General features: G+C 52.2%; 1 protein-coding gene across 4 annotated transcripts in view; it reads left to right on the top strand.

Moving 5' to 3' along the window:
- Nucleotides 1-3184: 3184 nt before the first annotated feature.
- The window catches only part of ANKFY1 (ankyrin repeat and FYVE domain containing 1), a 77262-nt gene continuing 63538 nt past the window's right edge, over nucleotides 3185-16908 (top strand). The window contains exon 1 of one of the 4 annotated variants that reach the window (XM_086685621.1): nucleotides 3185-3284. In XM_086685621.1, coding sequence (XP_086541747.1) covers nucleotides 3275-3284 — 10 coding nt within the window. In that variant the 5' untranslated portion in view covers nucleotides 3185-3274. Of the gene's footprint in view, nucleotides 3285-3316; nucleotides 3867-3906; nucleotides 4267-16908 lie in introns of those variants that run through there. The other 3 variants (XM_086685622.1, XR_015243760.1, XM_086685620.1) reach the window with 3 other exon arrangements.

The following is a 16908-nucleotide window of genomic DNA, read 5'->3' as shown; positions in this document are numbered from 1 at the left end:
ATTCCTACTGGTGGAGCTTGCACTTTATGGCAGGCTGGTGCAAGGCGCGATCTCACAAGGGTCCTCCAAAGTAGTAGTTTCTCATGAGGAAAACGGGTTCAGATCAGCGTGGCAAGACTGCAGAGCGAGTACGTTTCCGGCGAGGATTCGGTTCCAGGGCCTTGCTTCCTCGCTTCTGTGCTGGGTGCTGCTCCCTCCCTAGCAGGTGGTTCTTCCTTCCCAAGGTCACCCGGGGGCGCACGTGTTGAGGCCCGTAGTGGAACCTAATTCACTGGCCCACGGGTCCAGTGGTTCCCTCCCTTCCCCTCTCTACCAGGACCTGGCACCTCCTCCCCGGGAAGAGCCTGTGCCCTTGTGCCCTAGGCGGTCTGTGGTGACCCTTCTCGCACCTCGTGTTCCCCGTCCCGGACAGCTCCATGCCGAGTTCCCCCTTATCTGAGCAAAACCCGAGTCACATCTAAAGTGAACCATGTTCAGGCTCTCAGACATCTTGCCTGACCTTGCGAGCTGCCGGGAATCCTGTTGGCTGCTGGAGTTGTCTGATGCTTTGTTTCACAGGCTCTGTAGCTCAGGGGTTTCCAGCCAGTAGGAGTCCCCTTGGAAGACAAGGGCCCAGATCAGGTCAGAGATGGAGTCCTGGTACCAGCATCTCTAGAAGGAGGGCTCTCACCTCTGAGAGAAGGCTTGGTGAGGGCAGGTCATGGTCATGACAAGGAGGCAGACAAGCCCTTGAGTTGACTAGGCCCCTCAGGGGAGCTTTCATTCGCTGCAGGCATCTAGTCCAAGCAGGCGGGAAGGGCACAGATTTGTTTCTTCCTGCATGTGTGCTGCTCTCCCTGGTTTCCATCACGTTCTCAGGAGTTCGTGACCCTCCGGATGTCCTGTCCCCCTGTAGAAACTGCTGTAGGACCTGAGAGGGCAGCTTGCAGGGTCCTGCCCTGATCAACACAGCAGGTCAGTTGCAGAGCCCGATGTGAACCCCGTCCCCCTGACTGCTGGTGTAGCTCGTGGCGGGAACGACTCCTCAAACATACCGAGCACCTGCTGCGTGTCACATGCCAGCGTGTTGCTGGTGGGACAAAGACACGTGGTCTGATGTAAAAGCAGGCACCGGCTGTGGCAGAGTCCCCAAGCACTTTTAGGTCATCGGTAGGGCACTCAAAGCAGACGAGCTTGGCAGGCCACACTCATGACCTGCCGTGCGGCACCTCTAAACCACTGTTGACAGACTAGGAGGCTCTGAGCCATGGCAGCTCAGTAGCCTGGCAAATTCTCCCCTGCCCACGTGCCCACCCCAGCTGGACATCATGTCCCTGAGCACACCACTGCCCTGACACATTCGCCCTCTCCCCTTCCATCCCCTGGGGACCTCAGCCAGAACTCCTCTCCCTTCCTCAGAACCCGAACCCTGGGACGGTGTGGACTCCACATTGCTCCTCTGCCAACCTACAGATGCTAACCCTCCGTAGCACTCAGGCTTCTCCCCCTTCGGACGCTCCCCCTCTGCTGTTCTGACCCCTCCTCTAACCCACGCTTCTTCCTCAGCTCTTGTCCCCGGTCACCACTTCCCCTGCAGTCCTGGATGCTTCTAGGAATGGGGACCATCAGCCTTCCTTGGATTCTCCTCTGTATAACAGTCCGTTTAGAAGGGTCTCCTGCTGTCTGCTTGCCATAGCCTTTAGCCCTCTCTCCTGCTGTTGGTCACCCCATGTTCCCTGAAGGCTTTGGTTCCTTGGCTCCCTACCTGTCCATCCCAATACTGAATCTGGCCGGCTTCCCGGCTTCTCGCTTTCACTGCGCTGGCGGGTTCCACGCCCCGTCCTGGGCCGTGTCAAGCCCCAGCACTGCTGAACATAGGAGTCCAGTTTGCCACCCCAACAACAGGGCCCACCCGGGTCCTCGATATGGCCGAGACCCAGGTTTCAGGTTTCATGACCCCTACTACACCAGCCCCTGCGGTCTGCACCTGAGTTGCCTTTGCAACGCACTCCCCGCCTGTGTGGCAGGAGACCTCGGGCACCGGGGAACACGGTCATCTGCACTCTCAGCGCCTGCAGCCAGGCGGGGTTCTGCTCGGAGGGTGCCCGTCCACACGCACAGGAGACACGCGGGGCAGCCTCTCTGGCCCGACGCCTCTCCCAGATCTCTCGGCTCTCTCCGGTCCCGTGCCACCAACTGATGTCATCCAGCGGCGTCTTGATGTCTCTCCGCCTCTTCCGTCCGTCTGCCTGCACGCTTGTCCTTGGTCCCAGGGGTTTATCCGAGTAAGCCCCTGCCCCGGGGTCCGCAGTGGGGTCCGCACGGAGGCCTGGGTGTGGTGCGCGGTGGGGTCCAGAGTGAGCTCCGCGGTGGGGCCGGGGTGGGGTTCCCGGTGGGGTCCGCGGTGGGGACCGCGGTAAGGTCCGGGGTGAGATCCGAGGTGAGGTCCAGAGTGAGCTCCTCGGTGTGGTCCGGGATGGGGTCCGGTGTGGGGTGAGTGGTGGGGTCCAGGTGCAGTCCGCGGTGGGGTCTGGCGTGGGATCCGGGGTGCGGTCCGGGGTAAGGTCCGCAGTGGTGTCCGGTGTGGGGTCCGGTGTGAGGTCCGCGGTGGTGTTCGGGGTGGGGTCTGGGATGCGGTCCGCGGTGTGGTCCAGAATGCGGTCCGGTGTGGGGTCCGCGGCGGGGTCCGTGTGGTGTCTGGGGTCCGGGGTGGGATCCGGTGTGAGGTATGCGGTGGGGTCTGGGGTGGGATCTGGGGTGCGGTCCACCGTGGGGTCAGGGGTGGGGTCCGTGGTGGTGTTCGGGTGGGGTCCGGGGTGCGGTCCAGTGTGGGGTCCGGTATGGGGTCCGGTATGCGGTCCGGGTTGGGGTCCGCGGCGCAGTGCGCAGAGGGTCTTCTGAACTCCGTCCGCGGTGGGGTCCGTATTGAGTCCCTGGCCCGGTTCCCGCCTCCTCTCCCGCAGCCTCGGCCCCTGCCCGTCGCCAACGCGCCGCGAGACCTCAGAGTCACGCTCCCGACCGCCTCCCCGCCACGTTTCTCCAAGGAGCAGGGTCCGCTCGCCGTGTGCATCCCGTCCAGGGCTCTGCCTGGGCCGCGGCCACGGTCGGCTGCCGGCGCGCACCCGCGCCTCGAAGGTGTGAGGAGCGGAGAGGTCTCCGCCCGCCGGCCTCCGCCCGCCCGCGCTCCCTCCGCCCTCCCGCTTCCCCAGACTCTCGCGAGACCCGCGGCCTCGGGTCCGCGCCGCCCCGCTTGCGCGGCGCACTTCTCGCGAGGCTGCAGCAGGGCCGGCCCGACATGGCGGAAGGTAGGGTGTGTGGGGGGCGGCGCGGGAAGGCGCGCAGCGGTGGCGGCGCTGCAGGCCGGGGCGACGGGGCCTTGCGCGGGCCGGCCGGCCGGCCGCGCTCGCAGGGCCGCGGCGGGGCTCGCGGGCCGTCCTGCCCCGCCTGTGTGAGAGCCGCGGAAGGGCTGGCGGGTGGGCGTCCTGAGCGCGGCTGCTGAGGCGACGCCCCTCGGGCGCCCCCCACCCCGCGGGCCGCGGCGGCTGCCGGGCGGGGGCCGGGCGGGGCGCGGCGGGCGGCCCTAGGGACTCGCCGCGCCGGCGGGGACGTCAGCTTCTCGGGAAACCGAAACTGCTGTCCTGGCACGTCCCGCATCCGGCCGGGCTGGGCTGGGTGCGCCGGCCGGGAGGCTGCCCCCAGGTGGCGGAGGGGCCGGCCAAGGTCACGCCGCGCGGACCTCCGCCCTGTCGCCTGTCTTCGGGTCCTTCCCTTCTCCTGGTGCGCTCTTTAGGGCGCTGCAGGCCGGCGATGGGGCCTCTCTGGCGCTGCCTCCCTGAGCCGAGCAGAATCGGAGCCCTCCTTGTCAAAACCGGGTCGTGCAGGTGCAGGTGCGGGGCGAGAGGCCAGGATGGGCCCCGTCGCTTCGCCCATTAGCCTCATTGTCGGAGGAAAATGCTCCTTTTGTGCTTAACGCTTATTGAGTGACCGCGGTGTGCTGGTCCTGAGCTGAGCTTTGTCTGAATCCATCTTTCCTTGGATCTTAAAATTGGGCGGCGCATGGCAGTTTGCAGGCTTTTCTCATTTTGGACTAGACTTGCGCACAACCTTGTGAAGGAGCGCTGCGTGTGTGTTACTTACACTTCGTAGACAGAGAGACTGGGGCCAAAGCTGTGGAGATGGCCGGGACTGGCACCCGGCTTTTGCCTTGGGTCTTTACCATGTTTGACGTAGTAACTCGAGGCGAATATCTAAGGCAGAAGAGGCATAAAAAGCAGAAAGAAAGTGCAGGTATCCCACGAAGCTGGTTTTTGGGTAAATCACAGGATGTTGGGCGCAGGCAGCCAGTGGAATGGAAGGGCAGGATAGACGGCAGGAGGAAGGCCTTGAGTGGGTGCTTCTGTGCTGGAAGAGAAGTGGGGAGTGTCGGGGAGCACGTTACCAGGACTGAAGTGTGCGGCTGCAGGCTTAGCACTCAGCAGGTTTGCTGAGCACCTGCTCTCCTGTGCAGTCAGGTTCCAGCCACAGGGATCTCCTGCAGGCTGAGTGTGACGATCGGTCATCTTGCAGGCGCGTTGAGGGTCATTTAGCTAGCGGAGGATGCACCTGACCCAAAACGTCCTTTCAGGGTTACATTGGCAAAGAGATCATGGGTAGGTAAGAAGCATAGGCACAGGGTTCTGACTTACAGTTTTTCTTGTGTTCCAGTTTGTTCTGGTTTCAGCTTCTGGCAAACAATGTTGCAAAACTTCAGCTAGGAAGAATGAGTGAAGCATTCTAGTCCAGTTAGCCCCTTGACCTGAAGGTGTGTGTTATGTGGAGGAGGGCAAGTGTAGCTAGAAAGGGCTTCTCCTTGTGTATTGTTGTTTAATGCTGCTTGTATCTTAATTAGAATTTGTCAGAACTGTCCACGCTTGTTCTGAAATACTCATTTAAATGTAAACAAATAGCAAAAATCTCTGTAACAGGTGGATTATCTGTGAGCACATCCTGTGGGAACTTCCTGACAGTGGGTTTTGTTGGTGCTGCGAGTGTGTGAACACGCGGGAGATGGGGCCTCGGAATAGTAAATAGAACCTGGAGGGACGGAGCACATGCTTTTCTTGCAGTGTGACTCTTTGAGAAACCAACCTTTTTCCCTTCCGTCTGTCCGCGGGTATTGGTTTGACCAGAAATATTTAGCTAAAATCTGTCCTGAAACTGGTTTCCATTTCCGCTCTACGCGTGTAGCTGTAGTGCTGATTTAAACTTGCTTCGTCACTCAAACAAGTCCTTCCGGCTTTGCTTTTTCTCCTTGATTGTGCTTACTCACAGCCTCCTTTTACAGCTTCCAGTGTTCCCTTTAAAACATCAGTCGGATCCCATCTCTTTCACTCCTCTCTATACACCTGCCCTGCACACCCCCTCTCCACTCCCGTGGCTCTCCATGATCTTAAAATATATTCCAGAGCCTTCCAGTGCCTGTTCCAGCAAGGTCTGCCCCGGTTAGTAGAGCAGCCTCGTTCCCCGCGTCTTCTCAGCCACCGTGCTCCAGCCATGCCAACCCTCGCTGTTGTTTGTGCGTTCCCAGCATGCTTCTGCGTCTCCCATCTTTGTCCTTGTGGCCCCCACGGCCTGGCACGGTCTCTCAGTTTCTGCACACAGCTAACTGATCTATTTGGGTGTCTGTTTGGTTCTCACCTCTTTGGAGATCTTCCTTAGTTATTTTTTAAATTGCTTTACTAGAATATAAACCTCATGAGGGCGGGGACTTCTGTCTTGTTCACCTCTGTCTCTCCCGACTTGGAATCACACATTGAAGGAACCGTTGATCTATTGAGCGTCATTTACCGGACATCAAGGGAAGTTGCCTGGATACGTCCTTTGTCTCTTGGCAAGGAAGCGGGCTGGTCCAGCTTTTAACGTGCTCTGAATAACATTAGTCTGCCCGGAGCTCCCTAACCTACTTCTCACCCAGCCCAGCCTGTTTAAGTTTTAGCAGTTGAAGTGTAATGCTTCGAGCTCAGTCAGCTCAGTCTGCAGTCGGACGAGGGTTTAAACCCTAGTGTCACCAGGCTGTGTCCATGGGCAAGCTACTTAACTGCTCTCGGTCTCTGTTTCCTCACCTTCAAAAGAGGGGTCATTTCTGTCTCAAAAGTAGCTGAGGGAGGATCAGAATAAATGGTGCAGAAGGACACTTGCAGCCAGTGCCTGACATTTTGACCCTGACTTGCAGCCTGTTTCTTGGTCTCCTGTTAAACGGGCTCCCTTCCTTCCTCAGCAAAATGAAGGTGAAAGTTGGAAAAAAAATGTAACGGTTTATTAAACAGAAAATTGATCATGGACTTTTATTAGCTTACTGGAATTTGGTCAGGAATATATTCTTGACAACGATGAAGTTAAGGTGAAGACATTGAATATTCTGGACAATCACTGGCCAATACAGTAGTCACCAGCCACATATGACTAGTTAAGTTTGATTAAATTAAGTAAAAATAAAAATTCAGGGGCGCCTGGGTGGCTCAGTCGGTTACGCGTCCGACTTCGGCTCAGGTCATGATCTCACGGCTCGTGGGTTCGAGCCCCATGTTGGGGGCTCTGTGCTGACAGCTCAGAGCCTGGAGTCTGCTTCGGATTCTGTGTCACTCTCCCTGTCTCTGCCCCTCCCCTGCTCGTGCTCTGTGTCTCTGTCTCTGTCTCTCAAAAATAAATAAACATTAAACAAAAATTTAAAAAAAGATAAAAATTCAGTTCCATAGTCACAGTAGCCCAATTGCAGGTGCTTCATAGCCGTGTGGTTTGGGGCTCCCATCCTAGCAGACGGCACAGATGAACAGGACACGTGTATCATTCCAGAAAGTGCTGTTGGCTAGCACTGTTCCAGAAAATGCTTCATCAGTATAGGCTGTAGAAATAGGGAAAGAAGAAACTGCTCTCTTTTCAGTTTTCTTTTTTTTTTTTTTTAATTTTTTTTTCAACGTTTATTTTTGGGACAGAGAGAGACAGAGCATGAACGGGGGAGGGGCAGAGAGAGAGGGAGACACAGAACCGGAAGCAGGCTCCAGGCTCTGAGCCATCAGCCCAGAGCCTGATGCGGGGCTCGAACTCCCGGACCGCGAGATCGTGACCCGGCTGAAGTCGGACGCTTGACTGATCAGGCCACCCAGGCGCCCCTTCTCATTCATATTTTAAAATTATCTTCTCTTTATTTAAACATATTAAGTTTAGTTATTTTGTATTTTCCCAATAATTCTAACATGTAAATACACAGGTCAAATTCTGATGTCTGCTATTTCTGCTGACTCTTCTTTTTTTTTTTAATTTTTTTTTCAACGTTTTTTTATTTATTTTTGGGACAGGGAGAGACAGAGCATGAACGGGGGAGGGGCAGAGAGAGAGGGAGACACAGCATGGGAAACAGGCTCCGGGCTCCGAGCCATCAGCCCAGAGCCCGACGCGGAGCTCGAACCCACGGACCGCGAGATCGTGACCCGGCTGAAGTCGGACGCTTAACCGATCGGGCCACCCAGGCGCCCCTTTTTTTTTAATTTTTTTTTTTTTCAACGTTTATTTATTTTTGGGACAGAGAGAGACAGAGCATGAACGGGGGAGGGGCAGAGAGGGAGGGAGACACAGAATCGGAAACAGGCTCCGGGCTCCGAGCCGTCAGCCCAGAGCCTGACGCGGGGCTCGAACTCTCGGACCGCGAGATCGTGACCTGGCTGAAGTCGGACGCTTAACCGACGGCGCCACCCGGGCGCCCCTCTTTTCGGTTTTCTAATTTTGCTTCTTGTTTTACTCATTCAGCAAGTGTCCCGGGCCTTTGACAATTATGCACCCTCTGGAGACCTCTCAGCCCCTGTCCCTTTCTGTACCATTGCTGCCTGTTTTCTGCCTTCCCTGTTGCTTGCTTCTGTCGCCAGCAGTGCCTGTTCCCTTTCTCCTTGAGCTGTGTCCCCCCCCCCCCCCCCCCCCCCACGAAGAAAGTTCGGAGCTCCTGGCTGGCTCAGTCGGTACAGTGTGTGACTCTTGGTCTTGGGGTTCTAAGTTTGAGCCCTGCACTGGGTGTAGAGATTACTCAAAAATAAAATCTTTTTTTTTTTTTTTTAATTTTTTTTTTCAAAGTTTATTTATTTTTTTGGGACAGAGAAAGACAGAGCATGAATGGGAGAGGGGCAGAGAGAGAGGGAGACACAGAATCGGAAACAGGCTCCAGGCTCCAAGCCATCAGCACAGAGCCTGACGCGGGGCTCGAACTCACGGACCGTGAGATCGTGACCTGGCTGAAGTCGGACGCTTAACCGACTGCGCCACCCAGGCGCCCCAAAAATAAAATCTTTAAAAAGAAAGAACGGAAGGAAGGAAGACCCGTTCGCTGCAGTGGCCGTGGATGTGCCGGGAGAGAGAGACAGGTTCAGTCACTGGCAAGGCAAGTTGCTGTGGTCGAGACACGGTCATGAGGGTTGACATCATGCCCAACAGAACGAGAGTTCCTAGGGTCCGTGTCTCTTGCTGAATGGCGGTGGGCCAAGGGCCTGGGGCGTGTATTGAACTCTTACCTGGCAAGGCACGGCGGGGTGGAGGGTGGGACGAGTTTGGAGGGGAGGGTAGGGGGAGGGAGTGGTGGTGTTAGAAAAGAGAAGCCAGACCTAGAGCTTCTCCACAGGAGTTCTGCAGTCCGGGAGGGAGGTGAGAAGCACGCACAAGAAACTGTACTGAAGGAAGTATGGAGTGGCAGGAAGCATGTTTGGGGAGCTCAGGGCAGGCCTTAGCTGTGATTCGGAAAACAGAGCTCTCGGGGAGGCGGGAGTGGGGAGCGGTCACTCTCCGTGATGGAAGGAATAGCTGGAGAAGTGTGTTGAGGGGCAGGTTATGAAGGGATTGGCTAAGTGCTTGGGTTGTACCCTGTTGGTCATGGATAGTGACAAGGTGGTGGCACCACTAGAATCCTTGGAGGCGCGTGGGCATGTCTGCAGGGTAGAGGGTGACCTGGGAGGAGGGGGCTGGCACAGCCTGTGGCGAGTCCTTCGGCAGGCGGCACCGCAGCTGGCGAGAACTGATAGGAGCGACGTTTACAGAAGGCATGAAAGACAGGACTTCTGAAACCTGTTTGCATGTTGACAAGAGACGGAGTAAAGATGACTCGAGGGTTCTGGGTCTGCATGACTCGGATTACGGCTGGGCTGTTAACAGGAGGAGGAGGAGCAGGTTCGAGGACCAGCGTCTTGACCTCAGGTTTGGACATACTTCGCCGTGTCCAGCGGCTATGTCTTCGCAAGGAGTTAGAAGCGTTTGCAGTCGGCCTGGCATTTGGGTGAGAATTAGCTAGTTAGCTAGTATTTACTGAGTGTCCCTGTGATCAGGGCTGGACAGAGTGAGGTTTTGAAAGATGTATGTCATGCCACTGATTTGTGGCATTTGTGACAAGATTTCACAGAGCTGGGTTACATTCAGGGAAGTGTATCTCCTTCCTCTTGGGCGCAAGCCACCGTGCTGGGGTGACAGTCGCAGCCTTAATGGGACTGTGGAGCGGACGGCGCGGCACAGCCTCTCAGCAGCGCCTGCCTGTTGTGCCTTGCGGTCACTGATTTTCTCTTGTTTGACGACTGCCGGCACCACCGTCCCGCCACATCGTCAAGCCAGTGACCTGCATTCGGTCACCAAACCTGTGCGGCTCTGACGCGTTCCTCTCTGCCGCCGCGCCTCCCTCCGTGCGCACTAGTGACTGTCCACACGGAGAACCCCGTGCCCTAGAGTCCCCGGGAGCTTTTAAAGACCCAGGTTTGTGCATCGCTCCGCTTCAGTGCGGAGCAACATGCCCCGCAAAACATCTCTCCCAGGCTGAGGCATTATTGAATAAGATGTGGTTTCATTGAATCCGGTTTTATGTTTTTATTTTTTTTTTTTTAATTTTTTTTTTTTTTTAACGTTTATTTATTTTTGGGACAGAGAGAGACAGAGCATGAACGGGGGAGGGGCAGAAAGAGGGGGAGACACAGAATCGGAAACAGGCTCCAGGCTCCGAGCCATCAGCCCAGAGCCTGACGCGGGGCTCGAACTCACGGACCGCGAGATCGTGACCTGGCTGAAGTCGGACGCTTAACCGACTGCGCCACCCAGGCGCCCCTATGTTTTTATTTTTTTAATGCTTCTTTCTTTCTTTCTTTCTTTATTTATTTATTTATTCGGGGTGGGGGCAGAGAGAGAGAGAGAATCCCTGGCAGGCATGGAGCCCAACACGAGGCTCCATCTCGACTGTGAGACCATGACCTGAGCTAAAATCAAGAGTCGGATGCTTAGCTGACTGAGCCCCCCAGGCGCCCGTAACAGTTTACTAGGTATGTATGTGTGTGTGGATCCACCTCTCCATGTGGAGATACGTGGTGCGTGCGTGTGTGTGTGTGTGTGTGTGTGTGTGCGCACATATAAATACATGTATATTAAGGTAATCTTTCCTACCTAAGGAGTCCTGGTTAGTAACTTTCATCTGTAACTGGAGTAAAAGGAGGTTTTATTTTATTCATTATTTAAAAAATTTTTATTTCAGTTTTTAAATGTTTATTCATTTTTGAGAGAGAGAGTGTGTGCAAGTGGGGAGGGGGCCGAGAGAGAAGGGGGCAGAGGATCCGGAGTGGGCTGTGCACTGACAGCAGAGAGCCCTATGTGGGGCTCAAACTCACGAACTCTGACATCACCACCTGAGCCAAAGTCGGACTGTCCACTGACTGAGCCCCCCGGGAGTCCCCAAAGGAGTCTTTAAAGCAAACTTTGGTTAAATAATGGCTTTTGGACTTTTTCAAAACATTCAAGTTACGACCGTTACAATTGCTAGGTTTTTTTTAAAGGGCAAAAAGTCAAAATATTAGATATCTCTTAGCACCATCATATTTTTGATGATATCCAGACGGTGGAAGAGAGAGAAGTAGGAAGGTGCAGACTGGAAGGGGTACCATGGCCCTGACTCTCCCTTTGTGTGCTCAGGTGGTAATGACCTCTTTGCCTTTTCCTTTCCTATAGGGTATATTGTGAATCTGAGTTCCCAACAGTAAATATACTCATTTATTTCATATTCTCTACTAAACAGTTGTCCTACATTTATCACTTAAAAAAAAATTTTTTTTTTAACATTTATTTATTTTTGAGACAGAGAGAGCGAGAGAGCATGAACAGGGGAGGGTCAGAGAAAGAGGGAGACACAGAATCTGAAACAGGCTCTAGGCTCTGAGCTGTCAGCACAGAGCCCGACGCGGGGCTCGAACCCACAGACCGCAAGATCATAACCTGAGCCGAAGTCGGACGCTTAACCGACTGAGCCACCCAGGCGCCCCATTTATCACTTTTTTAATGTTTTTTATTTTTGAGGGAGTGCAAGAGGCGGGGGGGGGGGGGTGGGCAGAGAGAGGGGGACAAAGGATCTGAAACGGGCTCTGTGCTGACAGCAGTGAGCCCAGTGTGGGGCTTGAACTTGCAAACCATGAGATCATGACCTGAGCCAAAGTCAGACGCCCAACCCACTGAGCCACCCAGGTGCCCCTAATTTACTACTCTGGATTAATGAATGGCTACTAACCCCTGTTAGAGAAAATTCCCATGTGCATTGGAACAGGTACAGAAAAGTCATAGTGGTGGTAATTTACCACCAGTGAGGAACTTATGTGTTCTAATGCCAAGAAGGACGATAGCATTTTCTGAGTTGATATTTTGATGTAGAAAACCTGAAGATACGCCTGAAACAAAAATTATTCTTGAAGTCCTCAAAACAGGATGTTACCACAGTTTTATAATTATTTTTTCTTTTAGCTAACGGACATAAAGAGTAGAGATAAAGTCACTTAGTCATTAAAGAATTATACAAGAACACTAATTCATTGGTAAAATTGAAGCTGGAGTGTAAGAACCATAGAAGTATGATGATCGGAAATATCAGTATTTTGTTCATCTAAAAAGACTTGATAAGCACAGTTTGGTTTATTTATTTATTTTTTAAAGAATATTTATTTATTTATTTATTTATTATTTTTTTAATGTTTATTCATTTTTGAGAGACAGAGATAGACAGAGCATGAGCAGGGGAGGGGCAGAGAGAGAGGGAGAGACAGAATCCGAAGCAGGCTCCAGGCTCTGAGCTGTCAACACAGAGCCCGACGCGGGGCTCGAACCCATGGACCGTGAGATCATGACCTGAGCCAAAGTCGGACGCTCAACCGACTGAGCCACCCAGGCGCCCCCGCAGTTTGGTTTAGAATTGGAGTGGGCTGAACACATTTAATTCCTGCTTAATGAATTAATAATGTGTTTGCTATCCTGATACTGGAGCTGAAATTAGGCAGCATGGAACAGTGGCGTGAACATTGGCTTTGGCTGAGGATCTTAAATCTTGGGTTGGCCTCCTGCTAATTGTAGAGTTTTAGGCAATCCACTTAACCTAACTGAATTCTGTTTGTTAAGGACTGTACTATTTGGGATATGTTGGTCAGACTATGAGATGATGAAGAATTAAGTGGTGTACGAAATGTCAAAAAATATCAATTCCTCCTTTTTATTGCAAAATGTTGCGAGCAACTAGATTTTATTCACTATGTAAAACTTTGCTGTTGACATGAATGTGGCAGGAAGCTGTGAGGGCTTTGAAATCTTTTGCTACACAGAGTCTTTTGTTTGTGAAGGTGAGTGTGTTAGTTTCCTACCGCTGCTGTAAAAAATTTCCCCCAACTGGGTGGGTGGCTTGAAACAACAGAAGTGTATTCTCTCGTGGGCCTGGAGGCCAGAAGTCTAAAATCAGTATCCCTGGGCTGAAAGGAAAGAGCCCCCCAGCTCGTAGTCTCCCTCTAGAAGAGAATCTTTTCCTTCTTCCTGCTCCCAGTGGCTGCCGGCATCCCTCAGCTTGTCAGTCTCCAGAGCTAGCATCCTGAAGTCTCTCTGTCCTGTCTTCATATGGCCTTTCCTCTGTGTGTCAAAGCTTTCTCGGCTCCCCCCCCCCTTTTTTTTAATTTTTAAATTTATTTTGAGTGGCAGAGGCCCATGTGAGCAAGGGAAGGGCAGAGAGAGAGGGAGAGAGAGAGTTCCAAGCAGGCTCCGTGCAGTCGGTGCAGAGCCCAACACAGGGCTCGATCCCATAAACTGAGATCATGACCTGAGCTGGAATCAAGAGTTGGACACTTAACTGACTGAGCCCCCCAGGCCCCCCTCCCTCTGCTCCTTCTTACAAGTTCATGTGTACTTGCATTTAGGTCCTGCCCGCATAATCCAGGGTAATCACACCCGTCTCAAACTCCTCAATTCAATCACATCTGCAGAGCAGGCTCCCTGCCCCCCCCCCCCCTTTTTTTTTGCCAGGTAAAGGTAACATCCCAGGCTCCAGGGATTAGGACGTGGATATTAAACGGGACATTTCTCAGCCTACCACAGTAGGCAGTGTCATGTAGTTTGCTCTATTAAGTCGTAAGATTTCTAAAATTTCTCCATTCGTGTGCGGTTTCTGAAAGCTCAGAGACCATACCACACAGTTCAGAGTACTGCTGGATTAGTGTGAATAGCAGAGCTGTACAAAGTAGAATACAGAGATAAGCAAGACACGTCCTACCCTCCAGAAACTTCTTAGAGGAGCCGGAATGCCCCAGAGGGAAGCTTGTACCTTTGTTGCCGGTGCAGAACCGGCTGAAATTGTTGGGCTGGAAGATCGGTGGCTGTGTGTGGAGCGGTGATGAGGGAGGTGTGAGAAGGGTGGTGGTTGCGTGTGTGTGAATGATGCAGGCCTCAGGGAAATGTTGGTGTGATGGTGTGCAGAAAGAAGCGTGTCAGGGTGCATCCCGGAGGGAGAGTGTGGTTAGTTTTATGAAGGCATGATCGACAAATGGTAAAAGTCACCAGTTTTAACTTGTCAGTGAACAGATATTCATGGTAGTGGAACCACACTGCCGTCATGATGCGGAACATTTCTGCAACTCGACAAAGCTCCCTTGGACTGCTTTAATCCACTCCATTCCTGGGCCTCCGGCAACCACTGGCCTGCTTTCTGTCCCTGTGGCTCGCCTTGTCTCCACCTCCCTCTGGAATTCTGTGGCCTGTCGTCTCCGTGTCTGGCTTCTTGAACTCGGCATGCTGCTTTCGAGGTGGTACGAGTCCGTGGTCTGCGTCTCCTTGTGGAAGCGTGGTATTCCGTTATGTTTCCGTAGTGTGTTTGTGTCCATTCGCCAGCTAGACATTTGAGTTCTTCCCTGTTTGTGGGGACATGTTCTCATTTCTCTTGGGAACTTAACCTGGGAGTGGAGCTGCTGGGTCACAAGAGAAGGGTATGATTAACTTTCTGAGAACCCGCGGGACTCTTGCAAAGTGGCTGTGCCGTTGTGCGTTCTCACCTCTCCCATCTCTGCCGACACTTTCGTTGTAGCCGCCTGGTGGGTGCGCAGCAGCACGTCAGTGTGAGTTTAATGTGCGTTTCTTTCCCGACTCATGGTGCGCGTCGTTTTATGTGTGTGTTTGCCGCGTGTTTGTCTTCTTCGGTGAAGTGTTCAAATCTGTAGTCCTTTTTTATTGAGTTGTTTTGTTACAGTGGGTTGTAAGAGTTCTTCATTCACACAGTCTGAGTACAAGTCCTTTGTTGGAATACACTACCCAGGTATCTTCTGCTGGTCTGCGGCTTTCTATTCATTTTCTGTATGTTCAAAGAACAGCGGTAAAGATGTTCTAAAGTCCAGTTTATTTTTTCTTCCATCATTAATTCTTTTTATCCACTTTAAGAAATCCATGCCTCATCTGAGCTCACTAATGTTACTTTTCTCTTTTTTAGTGTAGAGGTTTTATACTTTCAACCCTCGCGTTCAGGTGAGTTAACTTCTGCATAGTGTGGTGTGCAAGAGGTGTTCACTTGTTCTGAACGGATGCTCGGTTGTGGCTGTCCCGTGGCCTCTCCTCATTCCCTTTTGAAGTCCGTGGCACGGTTGTCAAACCACCTGTCCAGGCCGCCTGCTGCCCTGAATGTCCTGATGCCGGTACGATGTCCCAGCCACTGCAGGCACGTGGCAAGCCGTGAAATCAAGTCACGGAAGTGCTGCACCTGTCTTATCCCGCCCACCCCTGCAAGTTGCTTTGGCTACTCTGGGCACTTTGTGTTTCCATGCAAGTTTTAGAATCATCTTATTATGGTGTGCCAAAAAATCTGCCGAAATTTTTATTAGGATGGTGTCGGAGGGTAGATCGGTTTGGGGAGAGCTGATGTCTTAACAACACTGAACCTTCTGCTCCGTGAGCGTAGTATAACTCTCCGTTCATTCAGGGTTACTTAATTTCTGTCAGCAACGTTTTGTAGTTTTCAGCGCGCAGGTCTTGCATCTGTTTTTGTTAAATTTACCTCTACTTTGTATGCATTTATTACGCTATTATAAGTGGATTATCAGAGTTTCTATGTAGATAACTCAGGGATTTCAAATCTGGGTAACAGTTGAAATGGAAGTAGGAAGAGGAGTTTGATTTGAGGAAGATGTTAAGTTTGATTTTGGGCTTGTTGAATTTCTCGTACCGATAGGTTGTCTTCCAATGGAGCTGTGGAGATATTTGGGCCCATTTACAGGGAAGTGACAGCAAAACGTGAGTATGCATGAGACCTTTAGGAAGGAAAGTTTAGTTCTAGGTCTGAACCTTGTAGGACTGCTTCCTACAGCGCGAGTAGGTAGTTGGACTAGAAGGTAAGAAAGGTAGAGAGACGTGGAGTGCCGGGTAGGGAGCCGGAACAGAAGGGTTCCAAGAAGAATGGGCTGATTGAGAGTCGGACGCTGCAGACAGGTGGAGAACCTTGAAGGATAAGGAAGAGGTCGTTGAGATGGGTGACTCTGTCATTCTGACTGGGACCGCTTCTGTGCAGGGGTGTGTGGGTAGAAGCCGCATTTCAGAAGATTGGGGAGGTGGAGGAGACAGTGAGTCAGGAAGACTCTTCAGAAATTGGCGCATTCAGTCCAGAGTGTGGCAAAGTGTGTTTGGGATGGGCTAGGAGAGCGTGTTTTCGAGGGTGGGAGGTGAGCCTGCAGAGTGGGGTGTCTTGAGAAAGGTGCTGTCATCATGGTTCAGGGCTTGGTCAGGGGAGGTTAGAGGACGTACACTTCTAGGCTTTGGGACAGATTAATGCTTTCTTCTCTTCATTTGGTTCTGGGCACCATGTTGATGTACTAATTCTTTCGAAGTCGTCTAGAACAGGGGTTGGTAAACTATGGCCTCTTTGCCAAATCTGACCTGAGATGATAGCTTTTTGGACAGCCCTTGAACTAAGAATGAATGAATGGATGAAAATGAATGTATATTATTAATGGCTGAAGAAAAAACTCAAAAGACTATCTCATGGCGTGTGAAAATTAGAGGACATTCCATTTTCAGTGTCCATAAACAATTCAGGGAGAACAGCCATGCTTGTTCATTTGTGCTTTTGTATTACAACAGCGGAGTCGAGTAATTGCCCCAGAGATCATACGGCCACAGAGCCTAACGTAGTGCCTGGTCCTTCGCTGAGAGTTTGCCAAGTTCTGACTTAGAAGAAGAGTCTTACACGGACCATTGCTGTTTTCTTCTCTGACTGTCCCATGACTTTACTGATTAAATGCACACGCACGTGCACACGCACACACACGCACACATATAATTGTCTTAGGCTCTTCATCGTGAATGCAGATTTTTTTGTCTCAAGCATTTTTGATTAACTCAAGACTGACGAACTGTCAGAAAGCTCATCGAGATGCCTGACCTCAGACTGTACAGAGCAGATGGGTGCTTATTTTCTGGACAGAAACATAAAATTATAATGCAAGCTGCTGACAGCCTTCACCGGTACTTAGCATAGCTCCGTTGGTGAAACCATTATATGTTACGTACATTTCTAGGCTTATTTTTTGAAAGGAAAGTTGGAGGAAGAGAAGGAAGGAACTTCTCCTGAAAGCGGCCACGTGATGAATCAGAAGTAGATAGTAA

The sequence above is a fragment of the Puma concolor genome, chromosome E1, assembly GCF_028749965.1.
Source record: "Puma concolor isolate L17-30 chromosome E1, mPumCon1.1.hap2, whole genome shotgun sequence".
NCBI classification, from domain to species: Eukaryota; Metazoa; Chordata; class Mammalia; order Carnivora; family Felidae; genus Puma; species Puma concolor.
The sequence above is the reverse complement of the archived record's forward strand: the minus strand, read 5'-3'. Positions and strand labels throughout refer to the sequence as shown.